The sequence below is a fragment of the Phalaenopsis equestris genome, unplaced genomic scaffold, assembly GCF_001263595.1.
Source record: "Phalaenopsis equestris unplaced genomic scaffold, ASM126359v1 Scaffold000709, whole genome shotgun sequence".
In the NCBI taxonomy this organism is placed as follows: Eukaryota; Viridiplantae; Streptophyta; class Magnoliopsida; order Asparagales; family Orchidaceae; genus Phalaenopsis; species Phalaenopsis equestris.
The window spans coordinates 56486-79070 of NW_018165149.1; the positions used below are offsets into that span (position 1 = coordinate 56486).

General features: G+C 34.9%; 1 protein-coding gene across 2 annotated transcripts in view; it reads right to left on the reverse strand.

Moving 5' to 3' along the window:
* The window catches only part of LOC110030377, a 54405-nt gene that overhangs the window by 16922 nt on the left and 14898 nt on the right, over positions 1–22585 (reverse strand). For both annotated transcript variants that reach the window (XM_020733055.1, XM_020733054.1), the window contains exon 3: positions 13550–13764. In XM_020733055.1, the coding sequence (XP_020588714.1) occupies positions 13550–13764 (215 nt within the window). The remainder of the gene's footprint in view (positions 1–13549; positions 13765–22585) is intronic.

Sequence of the window (22585 nt, forward strand, 5' to 3'; positions counted from 1 at the left end):
AATCTTTCACCTTCCCTCTCCTCTTACAACCCTAAAAGAAAATCCTCTCTTCTCCAAAGCCTTCCTCTTACTCTCACGCCACACTCATGGTTTAGACACTTCTCCTTTTTAATTAGGGGTTTTCTCCTTTCAAAAAGAATTTTAATATCTCTCCCAAATTCTCCCCAAAAGTCACACATTTAGAATCCCAAAAGACATGTACACTCATTCAAGAGACATATCCCTTCATTAAAGAGCTGTCAAAGTGTCTAGATGCATTGAATAACTCCATGGGACGTTTGAATCATTTGGAGTCTTCAAAATCCGCTCAAAATTTATCTCGAACGCCTTAATCCATCTTATATAGTCTCTGGCGCCACAGGCGTCAGTTCTCTGGATTTTGGCACCTCAGGTGCTACCATGCAGCAACTCCATAATTTTGCTCTGTTTAGCTCCATTTCGCCCCGTTTCAGCTGTGTTTCGTTCCTAACAGATATACCAACAAAATAAACATGAAAACAACATTTCTTTAAAGTGTAATTTCATTCAAAAACATGTGAGAAATGTAAAATAGATTAATCATAAAAAGACATCAAAATGTGCAAAGCCAGAATTTTCTTTCTTGCTCGTTTTTACTCCAAATTGCACCATTTTTGCTCCATTTTTTTCAAAAGTATATTTCTTGTACATGAAGCCAAAAATATGCAAAATATTTTCCTTTAAAGTCTACTATCATTAAAAATCATTAAAATTGAGCATAAAATATATATGAAAAAGTAGGTAATTTTTAGACGTGTCATTAATCCAAGTCGAAATGATTGGTCCCTTAGGTTTGATGATTCATTATGACTCATAGAACAGCTTTCAAAACTCGCATAAGAATGTCACCATATAGACCGATTTTTTGGGAAGTCTATCACTTGGCAGTAGATTCAGAACATAAAGCTTACTAGGCAATCAAGGAATGCAACAACAATTTGAAAGATGTTGCAGCGAAAAGATTGTTGTAGCTGAACGAATTGGAATAGATTAGATTAGAAGCCTATGAAAATGCTAGCATTTATTAAGAAAAGATGAAAAAGTGGCATAATCAGAAGCAACTAAGGAAATAAAAATTTATCTTGGAAAAGAGGTTTTGTTATACACTTCAAGATTGAAGTTATTTTCAGGAAAGTTGAAGTCCATGTGGTCAAGACCGTTCACTACAGTAAAGGTGTGCCCATTTGAATATGTAGACATTCAGGACAGTAAGACTGGCAATATTTTCAAGGCTAATGGGCAAAAATTAAAACTTTATCTAGAAGGAGATTGTAATGGTCCTATTGCAGTCCTGAGATTAAAATCATCCTAAATAGTAGAACGAACATCATCGGACTGGTATTATTTGTTGTTTGGAGTTTATTTCTTTTATTTTGTTTTAAAATTTTGCTTTGAATTTCATTTTGATGTATGTTTGCTTTTTGAAATCTACTCTGAATATTTTCTTGGCCATAGGATCGTATTTACGAGGCTACGAGGTAAGACGTTGTGTCAGACAAAGTCTGGGGAGCAAAATCAAGGCCCACACTTGGTCAACCCTCGACGTAGCTAGACCTGGATCAGGCGTGACCACACCGCCCAAACAGAGACGTTGGCATAATTACATCGCAATTGTGGCGTTGTCATGTTGTGTCTTCACCCGCGACACATACTTCTCTTGGCGTGACCACGCCACAATAGAACGTGACCACGCCAATGTCGTCTATGCAAAGCGTTTTAACAAGCGCAACCACGCCACCCATCGAGCGTGGCCACGCCGGTTGACCCCACTTAAAAAGAGTTTTCACGCAACATTTACGGACCATCAATCTCCCGATTTCCTCCTTCAGCTCTTCATCTTCCTCATTTTTTTGCTGCAGCACCTTCCCTTTCTTGTCCTAAGCTTTCTAGTGTCAACGAATTTTCGCCGACACTTCGTCAGAGTTCATAGAGATGTGTAGATCAGGGTATAAGAGGGTAGATCCAGGTGTCCTTAGCCATCGGTAAGCTTTTCTCTTGTTGTTTTTCACGACCTTGCTTGAGGAAATTTGTGTTGACAGATCTTTGCTTCTTTCATCACCTTCACCATCCTCATTGAAGTTTTCCTCTTGTCTGGATCTTATTTGTTATGGCAGCTAAAATGCATGGACGAGGTAGTTCCTCATCCTACGACAAAAGGTCTTTTGTGGGCTCCGCCGCTCAAGAAAGGTTTTTGAGTTTTGTGAGGAAGAAAAAGCTCATTCTCGAGCGAGTTTTTCTATTTTTAAGAAGGGACACGGAGGTAGATATTGTGTGTAAGGGGTGGGAAAACTTCACATACCTTTCTGAGCTTGTCGCAGTTGCTCTTGTTCTCAAATTCTATGCTAACGCAAAAGAATCCATAGCAAGAGAGTTTTTGTGCAAGGGAAATCATGTGTTCGATCTTCCCGATATTCAGAATTGTGGGTATTCCTATCTCACTTCCTCGGATTACTAGGAAGTGATTAGTTTAGTCAGGACCTCCACAGGTGCTTGGAGAACTCATCCTAGAAATGACAGGGAAGTTCTGATAAATTTCCCTTTGACTCACTTGACTAGGAATGCCTGAGCATGGCATTATTTCATAGTTGCTAAGATGCTCCCCACCACTTGCTTGACTGACATGAGAAAGGAGCGGGCCGTTCTAAATTTCTTTATTCAGAAAGGCATTTCTGTGGATGTCTGGTGTCGATCCATAAGTCTATTGGGTATATAGTGAGTAGTTAGTTAAGTGTGGGTTTAGGCCACCCTAACTTGATTACTGCCCTATGTGCTAGAGAGGGAGAGTTTGGGGGAGATGACGAGGAGCATCTACAGCCAAATGGTATTCTATTCAACCTATGCTAAAAAATATGTTGAAGGCTTGAAGAAGAAGCTTGAGGTTAAGTATTTTCATATCTAAAAATTATGGTATTCTAGTCATCCTTATGTCAAATGGTTTACCTATATTTTTATCAAGATGTTACGAAATTTATAAATGCATGAAAGATTAAGGGAAAACTTTTGTTGTAATAAGAATTAAGTGCTTAATTATTTTGGTGGGTAAAGGAGATCATAGTCTTACCAATTTAGATAATAGAAAGTTCTCATGTTTGAGCGGGAGATAAATCACGGTAAGTATAAGATGGTATTGTTCAATGAAATATTGACTTGAATGTGGAAATCATACAACTTCAATAAATTTTTCCCTTTTTCTCTATTAATAGACTAAAATTTGCATAAAAGAAATGTAATTTTTTTCTTTGAAAATCTAAGCTAAGTATAAGATTACTTGGGGGCAAGTAATGAGAGTTTGAGGGGATTGACATGCATTAATTTTTTGCATTTTCTATGCTTTAATTCTAGCAATTTCTTCCTTTAATTTCATAATTTTACACTTTTGGAAGGTTGGAATTGTGTTTTGCATATTACATAAGCATTAACACGCAAATCGAAGCAAATTGAGACTTTTGGAACAAATCAACCCAATGTAACCATGCCAAGTTCTGGTGTGGCCACACCACCTGGGTGACGTAGTCACGCCAGATTGCGGGCATAGTCTCACCGTAACCACAGGATCGTGCGACGCTCTAACCTCTCAGCGTAGCCACACCATCTTTCGGGCAAGATCACCCCCTCTCTATCACAAGCTGTGCCTTTGGATTTTAAGCATAGTCACGACATCGTATCCAGTTCAATTGGGAAGTTTTTATGTGCGGGATTCTGACGATTGTTGGAAGGAATTCGAATTCAGGCTTTAAAAAGGACATTAAGGAAGAATTAAGGGAGTTTTTTTTAGAGAATTTCAAGAGGAGGCTAGGATTTGAGAGAGTTCTTCTCTTCTCACGTTTTTGGACTGTTTGAGAAGTGTTTGAAAGAATTGATTTATGCTGCTTTTGTAAGAGAGGATTGACAAAGGGTTGTAAGTTTATTTTTATTTGATAAAGATGTTTCTTGCAGGTTTGATTTCCATTGAATTTTTAATTTTTTTTTCTCTTAAAATACGAGCAGCTAAATTAATTTTCGTGCCTATGTGATTTGTGGATGGCTTTTCTAGTTTGATTTTTGTTGTCGATTTCTCATACATTTTTTCGCGCTTTTGATTGTTTAATATCGTTAGTTAACCTTCTGGCCATCGTTTAATCCTAACCTAGCCAATTAGGGTGTTAAAATCAATCGGGATCTACGACTTCAGTTGAAAGTTAGCAAAAGGATTAGATTAACCGCAAGATCCAATTATAATAAGAATGTTTTATTTTGGATCATAAAACTAGTAATGGCGATATGAAAACTATTGGGGACGCCATAAAGATAAGCGAAAGTTATCTTTATGGAAGTTCAATTTTTCTTTTGACCTGGGCATGCTTAAGAAGAAAATATCATCCCCGATTGGCCACAACCACGAAGGAGAAATTGTACAAAAAATAAAGCCATGTGTTTTCCTGAAGTCACACCTGAATCATAGATGTATAATCCTCAATAATCTTGAAGAAATTGCAAAGTACTTTGACCATTGTTTTCCTCTGCTTTTGTTTTCTGCAAACTCTGGCAGATTTAGGATTTCTCTTTTCTGTTCGCTGAATCACGCCGAACTAGGTTGGAATAATTAGTAAACTGTAGCTTCACCTTTTCAAATTTGTTTCTTAACACACTTTCTCGTGGGAAAGATATGCGATACTCTTGCAAACTGTTTATTGCATTAACCCATATACTTGCGTGAAGTGACTGCCCTCTTTGAGGAGATTTTGCAGCCATCAACTGGCAAGCTACAACGTCAATCGCTCTAGGTTAAGGGAGTTTTGACCTCATTCCTCAAAGCTTTTAGGACAGAAAAATTTTGGTGGGAGTGGCTTAGGTAGGGGCAGATGCTAGAGAACCCTATGATAGAACTAGGGTTGGGCTAGTTCTGATAGCAACTGATATCGGAGTTAACTCAAATCACAATAAAAATACAAATATTATTGTTGAAATTCAAATAGGTTACAACGACGACTCCTCAACATAAACAATGCAGACATGCAAACGGAAAGAACAACGACGATGTTGTGAAAAATAAAAAAGAAGTAACACAAATCACATAAACGACCCTCCCTCTCTAGGAGAGAGCAGCAGTTCTGACAAGACCGGAAGAGATTGGCGATAGTGCTGGAAGATGAAGGCTAGCAAGTGGTGGAGGTGCCAGAAATGTTGGAGAGCGATGGAAAGAAGGTTGGAGGTCTGGTCAGCAACAAGGAAGAGGGAAGGGTCGGGAGGCCTGTGTGGTGGCTGAAAGGAGACTAGAGAGAGGCTACGGTGGCCCTGAACAATATTAGACAAGTGGTGGTGGGCTAGGTGGTAGCAGGAACAAGTATCCAAAGGCTGGATAGAGGTTGGATGAGGTGAGCGTGGACTGGACAGCCGCAAGAACTAGTGTCGATAGGTTGGGAAGCAGCAGGAACGTACCCTGGAGGAGCTGCCGACAGTAAGAACTAATCTGGAAGGGCTTAGCGGCAGCAGGAAAGAGCACGGTGGCCTAGACTGCGGTGGGAAGATGGCTGGAAGATGGATTGAAGCTGTTGGAAGGGGGTTGGAGGCATGGACGACAGCAGAGAAGATAGTTTGCAGTTGCTGGAAGCAGAGTGGAGATGGCTGCGAAAGAATAAATATCTCGCCGGTGTTGAACTACAATCGTAGCACCACCCTGACCCTTAGAAACAGTCACCACCTCGAACGAGTTAGAGTAGAAGCACCTTCTCGTTGTTAAGTACAATCCCTAGAGGGAAAGGACGCCTGAAAGGCCGCACTGAAATTATTAATCATCAAAGACCTCCACACCCAGGGTAAACATAATATAATATAAAGATCCTAGCAAAAATAAAAAGGAAGGAATTTGAAATTGGGATAGAAGTGGAAGGTGGTAGAAACTGTAGGCAATGAATGGGGAGGAATTGAAATTGGAAAGAAATTGAAATAGGAAAGGGGAAAAAAAAGGCAAGAAATAGAATATGAAGGAATTGGAATTGGAATTGAAATTGGAAAGAAATTGAAATGGCAAGAAATAGAATATGAAGGAATTGGAATTGGAATTGAATAGAAACAGGAAAGGAGATGAAATAAGAAAGGAGAGGGGGACAGAGGGTTAGTCCGTGGTACGGTAACACCTACAATACCGCGGGTCGGTAAGCTCTCACCTCCATCTCCTGGGATTGAGAGAGTTTCGACCTCATTCATTAAAGCTTATAGGACAAAAAAATTTTGGTGGTGGTGGCTTGGGTAGGGGCGGATACTAGGAAATCTTAAGATAAGAATAAGGTTTGGCTAACTCTGATACCAAGTGATGAAGGAGTTAACCCAAACCAAAATGAAAATATAAATATATTATTGAAACTCAAATAGGTTATAATGACAAATCCTCCACATGAATAATACAAATATGCAATCAGAAAGGATAACGACAACGTTGAGAAAAATAAGAAAGGAAGTAGCACAAGACACATAAATGACTCTCTCTCTCTCTCTAGGGGAAAGCGGCAATTTTGGAAGGATCGGAGAGAGCAGTAGTTTTGGCAGGACCAGAGAGAGCAGCGGCAGTGTTGGAAGATGACAACCAAAAAGTGGTGGTGGTGTCGGAAATGGTGGACAGCAACAAGAGGAGGGCTGGAGGTCTGGTCAGCAATAAGGAAGGGCTAGGAAGCCAGTGTGGTGGCTGGAAGGGGACTAGGGAGGGGTGCAGCGGCCTTGAACAGCAGCAGGCAGGTGGTTGTGAGCTAGACAGCAGCAAAAACAAGTGTCCAGAGGCTGGACAGCAGTTGGATGGGATGAGGATGGGCTGGACAGATGCATAAAACGGTGTCAGGGAGCTGGGAAACAGCAGGAACGGACCCTAGAGTGGCTGGCGGTAGCAAGAACTCACCTGAAAAGGCTTGGCGGCAGTAGGAAAGAACCCAAAGGGCTGGACAACGGCGGGAAGATGGCTGGAAGGTGGCTTGCAATTGTTGGAAGGGGTTGAAGGCATGGACGACAACAAAGAAGATAGTTTGCGGTTGTTGGAAGCGGGACCGAGGGGCTGCGTAAGGATAAATGTCTAGTCGGGGTTGAGCTACAGTTAGAACATCACCTGGACCCTTGGAGAAGGTCAGCACCTCAAACAAGTTACAGTCGAAGCACCTTCTCATCATCGCCTACAACCCTAAGAGGCTAAGAACGTCTCAAAGGCAGCAACTAGAATCATCAATCATCAAAAACCTCCAAACCCTAATCAAACACAACATAATATAAAGGATTCTAGCACAAAGAAATAGCAAGGAATTTGAAATTGGGATAGAAGCGGAAAGTGCTAGAAAAAAGGTAGGCAATAAATAGGGAGGAATTGAAATTAGAAAGAAAGAGAATTAGGAAAGAGGATAATAAATGCAAGCTATAAAATAGGAAGGAATTGGAATTAGATAAAAAATAGGAGAGGAGAGGGGGAGGGAAGGACTGACCCGCGATGTTGTAGCAGTTATAGTACCACGAGTCGTAAGCTCTCGCACCATAAAATTAAATCTCTTAAGATTTCAAGCAAACTCCCACTGCAATAGTTTGTCAAGCCTAACAAATTTTTAATGGATTCAACTCACAAAAGAGCTAATATCACATCGAGTGTACAATTATATTCATACCCAAAGTAATTTCACGCAAGAATGAGGTCTGAGTCCTCTAGCAGCTTGGTTTAACCTAAAGGCTTCACAAAATAGCAGTTACGACAAGAGTCATCTGACAGAGTGGTTGTCGTCAAATGACACTATTATATTACGGTTACAACCGCAACCGGTACATTCTCCAACAGTTTTGTGTTTTTTGTATTGTGAATTATAAGGGTACATCTAATTGATACAAAACCTTATGTTAGGTAAGATCGACTTAAATTTAGTTTCTTAAACAAACATTCACTTCAGATCAGTATGGGTCTCTTGGATGACATAACACATAATTGTCTCCTCTGACTAAGTAGATCAAAAACTACGATGACCCGCGACGATAGAACCATATCAGTTTCGTAATCATTTCCTCTATCATCTGCTTTAAGTTCCAAGTGATACAATTTAAAATTCATTTATGTTTCTACTATTTGTTAATTATTAAAAGCTTAATAACAAGCCTTAATCTAAAGCGCTCTCCTGTTATCAGGATGGATAATTAAATATAGAAGCCTGCACCGTTGGGAAATCTCGAACCCCAAATAAAAAGTCTTCACAAAATGAGGGTGAAACCTCTGAGTAATGTCCTATCTACAATCCAATTTGTTTTCTAAGAATTTGACCCTCAAATTTCTCTCAACACATCTACAACAAAATAAAAGAGTCCCAAGATGCCAAAAATTTTAGAGCCCGCAATATGCCTCATAAATAAATATCTCTGGTTTAGATTGTAAAGTTTTAAGAATTTCTCGTCGATAGTGTAAGAGAAGGTAATAACGTTGCATCACCCTTTTCATATTTGAATTATTTTAAAATATTCATGTTGTGATAAGAAAATAATTTGACTTTATCGTTTATTATAGATGTAAAATAATTATAAGCAATCATTTGCTTATAGAAATGAAGTAAATAATAATTATTTGTTAATGAGAGAAAGATGTATTTAAATATTTAGAATTCATTTAACTTTCATATTACATGTGTATTTTATGTGATTTTGACTTATAGGGGTTAATGTAGCCCGTATTGATTTAGTGGGTAGAAACTTAAATTAGAATTCTAGACAAGAGGAGAGTAGTCACATTTATAAACTTGAGTATTATATCCTGCTTTTAAACATAATACATTAACCAATATATTTTTTACTCTTTTTTTTAATTTAAATTATTCACATGTATAACTACTGTTTATTTGTTCTATACAACAACAACAACAAGATGCCTCTTTTTTCTCCATTGCGTCCTATTGAGTGTCATAATTTCATTTAATTCTAATAAATTAAGATCATTTTTTATATAATATATCTAAGTCTTTCTAGGTCTACCTCTGCCTTTCTTAATATAAATCAAATCTAAAATATTCACTCTCCTAATTGGATCATCAGATGGTCGACGTTTAATGTGACCAAAACATCCAAGACAACTCTCTCTAATTTTGTCTGCCAATAGAGCTACACCAACCCTATCACGGGGATATTCATTTCACAATTTGTCTCTAAGTGTAAAGCCACTCATCCACCTAAGACACTCATCTCGACAATGCTTAACTTAGTTTTATGCTTCACTCTTAAAGGCCAACATTCTGTGTCATTGAGCATTGCAGAACTCACCATGATCTTATAAAATTTTCCTTTCAGCCTAAGTGATAATTTGTTATCACACAATAAGCCTGAAGCATTCCTCCACTTCAACCAACAAACTTAAATTCTACTAATAAAATCCCCATCTAAATCACCAATCGCTTTGAGCAATAGACTCGAGATATCTAAAACGTTCACACCTTTTAATAATTTGATCACCCATAGTTACAACTCTATCACTAGAGCTACAACTACTAAATTACAACTACTAAATTACATTCCATGTCCATGTAATCAGTTTTAGTTCTACTCATACGAAGGCCTTTCGACTCCAAGGCAGACCTCCATAATTCATGTTTTTTTTCCTGAGCTCTTTCTCTAGTCTAATCCACAAGAAGAATATCATCAGGAAAAAGCATACGCCAACGTACAACTTCCTGTAAATGTCCAATGAGAGCATCCAAAACTAAAGTAAAAAAGTTATGGGATTAAAGTAATCCAACTGAAATAGAAAAATATTTGGACAATCCTCCTTCTGTTCTAACAGAAGTAACAGCTCTAGCATACATATCTTTAATGACTTGAATATAAGTCGTATCAACACCTTTCTTTCCTAGAACTAATCAAAGGATATCTCTTGAAACCTTATTGTAAGCTTTTTCTAAATTAAAAAAAAAATCATATGTAGATCCTCTTTATTCTTTGCGTACTTCTCCCATCAAACCTCTCAATAAATGTATAGCTTCCATGGTAGACTTGTCTGTCATGAATCCAAAATGATTAAGAGAAATCTTTGTAATAAGTCTTAACCTGTGTTCAATTGCTCTTTTCCATAATTTTAAAGTATGACACATCAACTTAATACCTCAATAATTTGCACGCTCTTGTGTACCCCTTTCATTCTTAAAAATGGGGAACAAAATATTTTTCCTCCACTTCTGAGCCATCTTTTTAGTTTTTAACATAATATTAAAGAGTTGAGTAAGCCAAGACACTCCCAAATTTTCCAAATATTTCCACACTTCAATTCGGAAATCATCGGGTCCTACAAATTTTCCACCCTTGGTTATTTTTAAAGCCTCGTCAACTTCTTTTTACTACTGCGACGGTAAAAATGAAATATTTTATTATTATTAATGATATTATGATCACTAAGGTCAATTGTATTTTCAAAAACTCCATTGAAAAGTTTATCAAAATAACTCACTCACTTATGTTGAATATCTTTTTCCAAGGAAAAAACTTTTTGATCTTTATCTTTAATACACTTGAGTTAAATCTTTAGTTTTCTTTTATCTTTGTTTGACAAGTTTATACATATATTTTTGACCAACTTTAGTATCTAATCTATTATAAATATTAATAAAAGTATAATTTTTAGCATCACGGATTGCTCACTTAGACTTTACAGGTCATTTCATATTTTAACCATTCTCTGAGCTTTTACATTTAAACCATTTTTTATAAAATAAGTTCTTATATTTTATCTTTTCTTATAAACTATTATTCCACCACCAACTATTTTTATTTATAAAAATTTTTCTTTTTGATTCTCCAGGTACATCTTTTCTCATTTGTTTAATAATGTTTGATATTTTATCCCATATAGGATTTACTTCTTCATGAACATCCCAAATCTTGAAATCTTAAAGTTTACTCAAAAATAACTTTATTTGTCTTTTATGTGCCTTCATCTAATTCTATGAAAATGATTTCTAGCATTCTTTATTTTACAACTCTTCATCTTAAAATCTAGAACTAATAATCGATGTTGAGTACTTAAATTCGCACTTGAAATAACCTTAGAATCTTTACATTCTCAACGATCTCTTCTTCTCACAAGAAAATAATCAATTTGTGTTTTATTAGATGCATTCTTATAAGTAATAATATGCTCATCTCTTTTTTTGAATAACTTATTATCAATAATAAAATCATATGTTAAAGTAAAATCTAATATGGCTCTACCTTCTTCATTAATCAGTACAAAACCATAGCCAACATAAATATTTCTAAAATCTTCTACGGCTGTATCAATATGTCCATTTAAAGGTCCTCCAATAAAAATATTCTCTTCAAGAAATATCATTTGTATTAATTCTTCTAAGCCATTTAAAGGTCCTCCAATAAAAATATTTTCTTCAAGAAATATCATTTGTATTAGTTCTTCTAAGTCATTCCATAATTTTTCTTTTCTTTAAAACCTACATCTAAACCTACTTGAGGAGCATAAGCACTTCTAAAATTAAAAATGTTAGTATCAACAATAATCTTAATAGCTATAATTTTATCTCAAATTCTATTAATTTTTACAGCATTATCTTTCAATCTCTTATTTATATAATTACACTTACACCATTTCTAGTGCGACTCTTACCTAAATACCAAAGTTTAAAACCAAAGCTATCAACTTTCATAATCTTTTCTTCAACCTATTTAGTTTCTTGAATACATAAGATATATTTTCTCTAAATCATAATATCAACTAATTTCATTAATTTATATGTGAGATTACCTATATTCCAAGATCATATCCTAATATTAGTTTCATAGACTAACTTCTTTACCCATATCCATACGTAATATGGAAACTCTTACTTATTTGACACTACACCCGAGCGCCGGTGTAGTGGCACTTTTCGCTGTATTAAGGTCATACAGTCTGTTGCTCTCAGGAGATGCCCTAGTATCTACACAATGATCAAAAGAATTCATGTCATAATTTTTTTATAAATTTTACGCTGACTGTCAACTATCTAACGCAACATCCACTTTTCACATATGGGGATTGGACCCGACAATGGCAGCGTTTGTTTATTTGTTCTATGTTGCAACTAATTTGTCATATTATTAAAACTAAAACACACGTGACAATATTACCTTAAAAATATTTATACAGTACTTTCCCTTAAAAGTGAATAGATTTTCACAACATGATAATTAGATTATATTAAATTATCACAATATGACATTTAGTTACTTACAAATTGGCATATAGTTACTGATAGAAAAGTATACACCTTTTCATAGAAAAATAATGTAGTTTATGAATAATAAAAATAAAAATGTTGTATATAAGTATACTTGCATGTGCATGTTAATGAATGAAGTTCATATTTCTATTATACTAATTACGGATGATAATGTACCTGCACGCATTGATAATTTTTTCCCATCTCAGACCCATGCCCCGCTAACCCGACCGGAGATCTATCAGCTAGAGGTGAATTTGAGCATTTCCAAATATAGTGGAATTATTCTACAACCCACTGCTGATGAGGTACATATCAGCCAAACGTGAGTTAGTTTATGTTTCGATGTCTCTTGCACGAACGATTAATTTGAGAAAAGTAAAAAAAATATGAGTAAGATATGATAAGTTTACTGGACATAAATGAAAAACTAAATCTCATTATTGTACAACCATTCATCATTTTAAAACATTAACAATCTCTACAATCATATAATGTCATTTATATATCCAGCATATGATATAATTTCTTTCAGAGTTTAAATTAATAACACGCATGCATAATGTTTATTTTCCTTAAATTATTGTGATTTGGAACTATTATTATCTCACTGCACTACTTTGATAGCTCACTAATATTGTTATTTAAATAATTCAGATTTAAATGAGTGAATGAAGAGAGGTGACGTACCATAGACAGGGCTATACAAGAGCAACATGTTTTATCTTACCTTTGGCTTAAATTTTCATAGGTTTATTGCTCTTACATTATTTTCTGATTTAGACATTTTTAGAAAAAAAAAAATAGTAATTATAGTTGTGATCTAATCACAGTCCGACCATTTGTTCTAACCTTGAAAATTCTTTAGCCCTTAGTTTAGGTCTTGACACAAACTTCATTTTATAAAACATGTTTTCCGTTTAAAGGAAACGAAATGAGCTCCTGGATATATTCATGTAAATATGAGCTTCAAAAAGTTATATTCCAGACCTGAAGTGCCTGGTTTAGAGTTTGCAAAACATAGGACAATAAAATATTTTGAAATCATTTCAAGAGTTAAAGCTAAACGAGAGAATTCTGAATACTAACTATAAATTATTCTATTATGAACTTACTGTCATGATATGTGTGAGAATCTTGGTATATACAGATATTCCTGTGCTGCACCCATCATGCTTGCAAAATGTAAGCTATTAACCACTTTGATAAATACGAAAGTAAGCCAAAGCAAACTCGTATGCATACTTGAATTAGGTGATTAATCAAACTTCAGAACAACAGCACGCAACCAATATGATGCCAAACTACCGAAAATAGCTACAAAAGCTTAAGACTAGTTATAATACCTGCGAAGGTCAATTCCTGTTAATCCAGCTTGCAAGATTGATAAATTATCTGAATCTGGAGATACGATAACAATGGTTTCTTCAGAATATTGAGTTTCTAAAATGGACATGAGTTGCGTAATTCGAACATAGACATCTGAAACACTTTCATTTGGCGTTCCATCCCTAATGGGAGGTGGTTTATTGTTTGTTGAAATTCCATCGGAAGCATACAGCTGGAAGTTCATTATAAACATAAGGGCGTGCTTCAAGTTCTAATCAATAAATAAATAGCGGGTTAATTGCCATGTATGATAAAAGGAAGGAAAGGAACAGAATTCAGGCAATTTGTGTGATGTTATGAATCTATAATCATAATATTTGTCAACAGCAGAAACAATTGCCTCATAAAAACTAATTGATCTTATACCCCATAACAAATGTTCAGCTGAAATTAAATGTGTCCACCAGCGGCAACACAAGACTGCAGATAACTTTTTAACTATCAACAACACATCTGAATATTCCAGGGCAAACGTCATGGAGGAAAACAAGCAATAAAGCAAATAAAATTCACTAGAGCTTGGCAAAATCAATTAATTTGTTATAAAGCATGGACTCAAAAATAGAAATTAGCGGGGTAAATGAATTAAACTCATACAGGTTTATCTTTTCTAAGGGCTTGAATGAAACATGATGTTTACATCCATGTCTGACAATGATAAGAGACGCAATAGCTGTTTCATTTACTGAAGATTCATTTCTTGACGGAAAAAAATATTACAGGATTATTTAAAGTTGGTAAGATTAAGTTATTTGATTAGTCTAGACAATTAACAAACAATTCTCTAACTGTCACGTGGAATATTTCCCACCGTTCAGAAGTAACAGCAACTCTTAAATCTACACCATTAGCTGCTTTGGCTAGGCACACCACTGCAACTATATATGCAGCCTAATATTGAAACTGATACAAGAGACTGAATAAAATTTACTCGTGTACGAAGACTTAGGGTCTGGTTGGGATCATTTTCTATACTTTATTTTTTTGTTTTTGTTTTTAGTTTTTTTTGGTTTTTTTTCCTATTTTTAAAAAATACATTTGGTATTGTTATGATTTTTCCATATTTAAAAATACAAAATACTTGTATATTTTTTGTTTAATATATATATTCAAATATGTAAACATAAAAACCATTTACATACAAATCACCTAATTCTTATGTATCTACATATATATCAAACTCAGCCACGAAAGTATGACCACACTTGAAACAATTACATAGATAGCACTTGAAACTTTGCTACGTACAAAAACAGCACGCATCTGAAACAATGACATAAATAGCACTTCAAAATTGCTAGCCACAAAACTAGCATTCAATTATTTCAATTAAACTGGATAAATTTATAAAACCAATCAAAAAGAATCAAACAATAGGCAATACCAAACTATTAGTCTCCTCTTCACTCATTAGCTCCAATCTGCATACCATACAATTCTTATGCATTTACATAGCTAACGCCTAAACTTTCACAATAACATCTGAAGTATCATAGAATTAATTCACAATTCCTTCTTTGTAAAAGCAAAAGTGAGCATGTATTTACATAATACATAGACAGCCAACTTGCTTTATCAACATAATAAAAACAATTACATAGCACTTGAAACATTGATAAAGGAAGTACGGACTATTACAAAAATGCAATTGAAACATTGCTATATGCAAAATTATCACCAACTTGAAACAATAACATAGATAGCAATTGAAACGTTGCCCACACAAAACTATCACCACACTTGAAACAATTACATAGGTCGCACTTGAAATATTGCTAAATACAAAATTAGAACCACACTTTAAACAATTGCATAGATAGCACGTGAAATGTTGCTACATACAAAACTAGCACCCACTTGAAACAATTGCATAGATAGCACTTGAAACATTGCCACATACAAAACCAACAAGACTCAAAACTAATTCGAGCCAATTAACTCGAACTCAATTCAAGCAAACTTGACCCTAAATCAAGCTAACTTACAATCACCTGAAAATATCATTATTTGGACAATCATACTCAATAAGTCATGCAATTACAAAATTGAGCCGACCCAACACCCTCAATCTCCTAAAAAGATATCTGCTTGAACCTACCCATCTTACCCTCTTCCATCATCATCACCACTGAAACCCCTCTTTCTTTTTCAACCTCCGACGAACTCAACAGAAGATAAGTCAATCCACCAAACAGCATACAAGCTTTTCCCATATAAATCGCCTTCCCCCACCCAAAATTCGCCTCATAAATCAACATACCCATCCAACTAACCACCCATAGATCCACCTACAGCATCGCCCGCAAAATCGGAAGAATGCATAAAATCCAGAGATCTAGAAAGGGAAAGAAAAAATCAAAATGCTGAATCAAGAAAGAAAAGCATGCTTCGGAGCCCTAGCTATGAAAGTCAAATGAGTGAAGAGAAACCGAAGAAAAAAAATGAAAGAAGATCACACCTAAACTTTGAGAGCCGAAAAGTGGCTACAGGGGATGTGTCGCCGACCGAAGGAAAGGCAAGTAGAGTCAGATCGAAGGGTTTGCAACGGTACCTGGGCAAAACAGCGAAGAGAAGGGGATCGGGATTTACTCGGGTTTTGAGCTTAGCATGTTTTGGCTATTTTTGAAACACAGAAAACACATTTCGTATGTTTTGCCTATTTTAAAAACAACACACTTAGGTTTAAAAACCAAATGAAAAAATAAATAAATAAACAGTGTTTTTCTGTTTGTATTCTATTTTTTATTTTCAAAAACAAAAAGTAATGCCGAACCACGTGTCCTCTAATCTATTTTTCTGTTATCTAGAGCTTAACTAGTGCATGTTTTTATGATATCAAAGCCAAGCTAGCTTAACAGCCCTTCCCTCCCTTCCTTTTTTTTTTTTTTTTCTCTCTTCCTCTTTCGAGTCATGTCGTAAGAAGGGTGTCAGTTTCAAAAAATCTGTAGATATTATACCTCTGAAATTACTAATGGTTACTATTAAGACCTCGGCCATACCTTACAAACTACCAACAATTATCCCATGTGGAGCTCTTGACTCTTCAAATTCTATGTCCAATGACTTCAGTGCATCCTTGATAGTTATTCCCACTGTCCAACACAATTCCAGCTGGAGGTAAATGAACAACCCTCCCTCAACCTAACTATACAACCTGGAAACTGATTGATGAGAACCTTGTAGCAGCTCTCTACTCCACCATTTCCCTGACAAACCTACTCATATCCTTACTCAGATTATACCGCTAATATTTGGCATACTCTTGACAAAAGGCTTCAATCTTTCCGTCGTTCTAGAGTTATTCAACTCTACGAAAAATAATATCATACTTGAAATCAAATTGCTTGTTGATCAAATAGCAGTTGTGGGTTCTCATATAGACAATGAAGATGTGATCTTCTACATCCTCAATGGCTTCCCACCTCAATACCTATCCTTCAAAGCTACAATCCGCACTACGCTTGAAACCATTAGTCGTGATGATCTTTACTCACTCTTATGCAGCAAGTAAATTAGGCTTGCTATGGGAGTTAAAGACCAGACATCCTCCACAATTGGTTTAATCTCATCTAGTAGTCATGGCTCACATTCTGGCCAAAGAGGCCATGGCAAAGCTATCTCCTAAACAGGATGTTCAATTCCCTTTGTTTTCAATGAGCACGGCGGCAACACACAAAACACGCATCCAAATTGTCAGATATGTAGCAAAGCTGAACATTACAACTCTCGCATGTTGGCATAGGACCAACCTGGAGCACAGCACATCAACATCTCGCAACAACACAACCTTCCCAGCTAAAAACTCACGTCAATCGGCTAAATGGCTACTGCATAAAAGAATCTCTTCACACCTCACCTTAGAGTATTCTCGGTTTCAACAAACAACCGTTTACATAGGTCCTAAAAATGTCACCATGGGCAATGGAATTCTCTTTCCATATTTCATACAAACCACAGCATTCTACCAACACGAAATTATAAGCTCATCCTACCTCGCCTCCTTTATGTTGTCAATCTATCCCATGACCTCCTCTTAGCTTACAATCCTGCTTCTGAAAACAATGGTTTCATTTCCTTAGATTCCGCTGGTTTTTAAAACAGGGATCAAAGATCCAAGCAAAATCTCCCCGAAGGTCACAACCATCATGGTCTCTACCCCATCGCACAAATCTATTATTTCCACTCAATAGCAATTTCAACCAAGTTATGGCATCAACATCTAGCCCACATACACCTCAACATCATCTACTTCATCTCCAAATAAAATTTTTCCCTGCACAATCCTACAATTCAAACTTCTTGTAATATTTTAAATTCACTAGAGAGTCCATAAAACTAATATTAAGATAAGATTGGAATATAGTTACTCTCAGGTAAATTAATGGAATTAGTTAATATTATGGTTCATAAAAAAATAAATATCTTATGTATTCAAGAAACTAAATGGGTTGGAGAAAAGTCTAAGGAGATTGATAACATATGTTTTAAACTTTGGTATTCAGGTAGAAGCCGCACTAAAAATGATGCAAGTGTAAAAATTAATATAATTGGAGATAGAATTAAAGCTTTAAAGATTGTTGTTAATACTAAGATTTTTAATGTTATAAGTGTTTATGCTCCTCAACTAGGCTTAGATATAGGTTTAAAAAAAAAAAGTATAGAATGACCTAGAAGAATTAATACAAATGATGCCTCTTAAAAAAAATCTATTGGAGAAGATTTAAATGGACATGTTGGTAGGGTGTTAGAAGATTTTAGAAATATTCATGATGGCTACGATTTTGAAGTGATTAACGAGGAAAATAGAACCATATTAGTTTTGTTTATTGTAAATTATTGTTATTGCTAATATTTTATTTAAAAAAAAATGTGAGCATGTTATTACTTACAAGAATAGATCTAATAAAATACAATTTATTATTTTCCTATGAGAAAAAGATATTGTCCAAAATGTAAGGATTGTAAAGTTATTTCAAGTGAAAATTTAAATACTCAAAATCGATTAATAGTTATTGAATTTTAAGATGCAGAGTTGTAATATAAAAAATACAAGAAAACAATGTTATAGAATTAGATAGAAGCACCAAAAAGACACAAATAAAAAAATTATTATGAGTAATTTTTCAGGATTTCAAGATTTGGAATTTTCATGAAAAAGCGAATTCTACGTGGGATAAAGTAACAAATAATATTAAACAAGTGACCAAAAATGTACTTAGAGAATAAAAAATAAAGTTTTTATCAATAAAAATTGTTGGTGGCGGAATAAAAATGTGCAAGAAAATATAAAATGAAAGAAATTGTGTTATTAAAATTGGTTTAAAAATAAAACATTAGATAACTGAGAAAAATATAAAGGGCCCATAAGCAGTCTAAGAGAACAATTTGTGACTCTTAAAATTCCGCTTTTAGTGATTTTTATAATATATTAGATACTAAAGATGGTGAAAAATATATTTATAAAATAGTCAAACAAAGAAAAGAAAAGAAAAGCATATAATTAATTCAAGTAAAGTGTATTAAACATGAAAATAAATGAGTATTTTTTCTTAATGAAAGATATTCAGCATAGGTGGATGAGCTATTTTGATAAACTTTTCAATAAAGTTTCTGAAAACATAATCAAACGTAAAGTTTCTGAAAATATAATCAAACTTAGTGACTTTAATTGTTCATAATAATAAAACGTTTTACTTTTACCGTCGTATTAGCAAAAAAAAAAAAGTTGAGTAGGCTTTAAAGAAAAACGAGGAAAAATCAATAGGACTTGATGCTATCCCAATTGAAGTATGAAAATATTTAGGAGATTTCGGAGTTTCTTGGATTACTAAACTCTTTAATATTATTTTAAAAGCTAAAATGATGCTTGAAGAGTGGAGGAAGAGCATTTTGGTCCCCGTATTAAAGAATAGGAGGACGCACAAGAGTGTGCAAATTATAGAGGAATTAAGTTGATGTGTCATACTTTAAAATTATGGGAGAGGATAATTGAACATAGATTAACATGAGATATAAAGGTTTCTTATAATCAGTTTGGATTCATGTCGGACAAGACAACTTTAGAAGTTATACATATATTGAGAGATTTGATGTAGAAGTACAGAGAATAAAGAGAATTTACATATGATTTTTGTTTATTTAGAAAAAGCTTACGATAGAGTTTCAAGAGAAGTCCATTGGAGAGTGTAGTAGAAGACAGGTGTTGATGTGACTTGCATTCAATTCATTAAGGAAATGTATACTAGATTTTTTACTTGTGTTCGAACAAAAGGTTTGACCAAGTATTTTCCTATTGTAGTTGGATTACATCAGGGATCAGCTTTAAGCACATATCTTTTTGCTTTAGTTATGGATGTTCTTAATGGAATTTACAAGAAAATGTACCTTGATGTATGCTCTTCATTGATGACACTCTTCTTGTGGATAAGACTAGAAAAAGATTTTGGGAAAAACATGAATTATTAAGGTCAACATTTGAGTCTAAAAGCCTTCATTTGAGTAGATCTAAAATTAAATACATAGAATGTAATTTTAGTAGTAGTAGTTTTAGTGGCAGAGTTGTAACTATATGTTTTAGATATCTTGGGTCTCTTATTCAAAGTGATGGTGATATAGATGGGGATGTTATTAATAGAATTCAAGTTTGTTGTTTGAAGTGGAGTTTGAAGTGGAGGAATGAGGAATGCATTTGATATTATGTGATAGAAAAGTACCGCTTAGATTGACATGAAAATTTTACAAGACGGTGGTGAGGCCTGCAATGTTTTATGACGCATAATGTTGCCCTTTAAAATAGAAGCATAAAACAATGTTAATTGTTGTTAAGATGAGAGTGTTTAGGTGGATAAGTGGTTTGACACTTAGACACAAAATGTGAAATGAATATACCAGTGATATGGTTGGTGTAGCTCTAGTGACAGATAAGATTAGAGAGAGCCGTTTTAGATGGTTTTGGTCACATTAAATATCAATCATCTGATGAGATTTGACCTATGTTAAGATAGGTCAAGGAAGACCTAAAAATATTTGGGAATATTGCATAAGAAATGATCTTAATATATTAGAATTAAATAAAAATATGACAATCAATAGGACGCAATGGAGAAAAAGGATTCATGTAGTCGACCTCACTTAGTGGGATGAAGGTTTTCTGTTGTAAGAGCCATAAATTACCATTTACAAACTCCATAACTAGATTTCCCAAATTATTTCACAGTGTATTGGTGTAAAGGGAACCTTCTTAACCCCCTCTACATATATGCTCACAAATATTATATTATTGTTATTGATGATCATTCTCAAGTTTGTTGGCTTTTCTTAATGATAACAAAATCTGAAGCACTGCAAAATTTCATTCTATTAAATAAAATGATAAAAACACAATCAAACAGTTGTACGGAATAAATTTGCTCTGAAGGAGGTGGATAATACACCTCTAATAATTTTCCTTCTCAACTAAATTTGCTTGCAATTATTCATCCAAATAAACAGCCCCTATACTCCAAAACAAAATGAAGTTATAAAATGCAAACATCATCAACTCATTGAACAACTGGTTTCTTCACTTGGGTGTAAACTACCTTGTATTTTTTAGGTTGAAGCATTTCTCACCATTGTCCATCTTATAAACTGCCTACCATCCGAAACTACAAATTCCCCCACCAAATTCTTCACAATCGGATATCAAAATGTACACACATTGTGACTCCTCATGTTTCACAAGGCAGCAACCACTATCTCCAAATAAACTAGCACCGTCCTAGGGTTCCTACAAGGTGATTAAGAGATACATTTAGCAGGGAGATTTTTGTGGAATATCAAGGGAATGAGAATATGCAAGGTCGAGGGGGATGGGAGGTGTTCAGCGGCTGTCCAAGATAAAAACAATGAAGAGAACCATGAGCTCGTACATAGCACAATTGTCGAGGGAGATCTATCACCTATTTATGAGCAAACTATATAATCATCACTTGCAAAAGAAAGATGATACAAAAATCCTCGTAGCTGAAAATAAAAAAAAAAATTCTTAAAATACACAAAATCAACCAAAAGTATCCTAAAATAGAAAATAACATATAAATAATTTTAAGCAAAATTTAGCGCTAATTAAACTTAAAATAGACAAAAAAGGGGCCCACAAGGGTTCGTCCTATTAAGTGAAGGGAAAATCTTGTTCTAGACTCTCGAGACAGTTCACTTCTGTGTTTCATTCTCGATCCAATCCTATAATTGCAGAATCACCGAATAATGGGGATTACAGAAGATTGCTCCCGCATCATTCTTCATAGGCAGAAGAGGCTTCATAGTCATTTCGAGATGCTTCTGCAATTGATCTACCACCACCACAACAAATCATTGTCCTAATGTGTTTGAGGCAACCTCACTACATAATCCATGCACGCATCCACCCAAGACAAATCTGAAACATGTACGTCATTTCAAAGTTTATTTTGGTAGAATAAACAGTCATCATTCTTTAACATAACCATAGTTGAAACTATGCATAGGTTAGTACTCTCATGAAACAAATCTAATTTGTAACCTGCTTCTCTAACTCCTCAAATTCGGCTGGGCACATCCGATAAAAAGGCCTGTTTGGGAGAATAGAACCTGGAATGAGATCTCTTATTTGTTGGATGTCCCTCTGTGGTGGCAACCAAGATGGTAGATTGACAGGCATGTCATCCTAAAACTCCTCTGCCTCAAGTGTCAACTCTTTGTATTAGTAACTTCTAGAATCACCTATGTCAGTCCCACTTACGCCTCTCTCATAGCATGTAAAAATATAGCACAAAGCTATATAGCTTCCCTCTGTATTTGAATACTCAATGTTATTGATTCTTTCAATGATAAAAGTATAATATGTTTTGCATCCTTGATAAAAAAATATGTTCGTGTAGCCATCATGACATGCAATGGTCATACTGCAAAAAAGTGGTCTAATAGGATATGACAAACATTCATAAGACCATGTCACATCAAACTTGCTCATG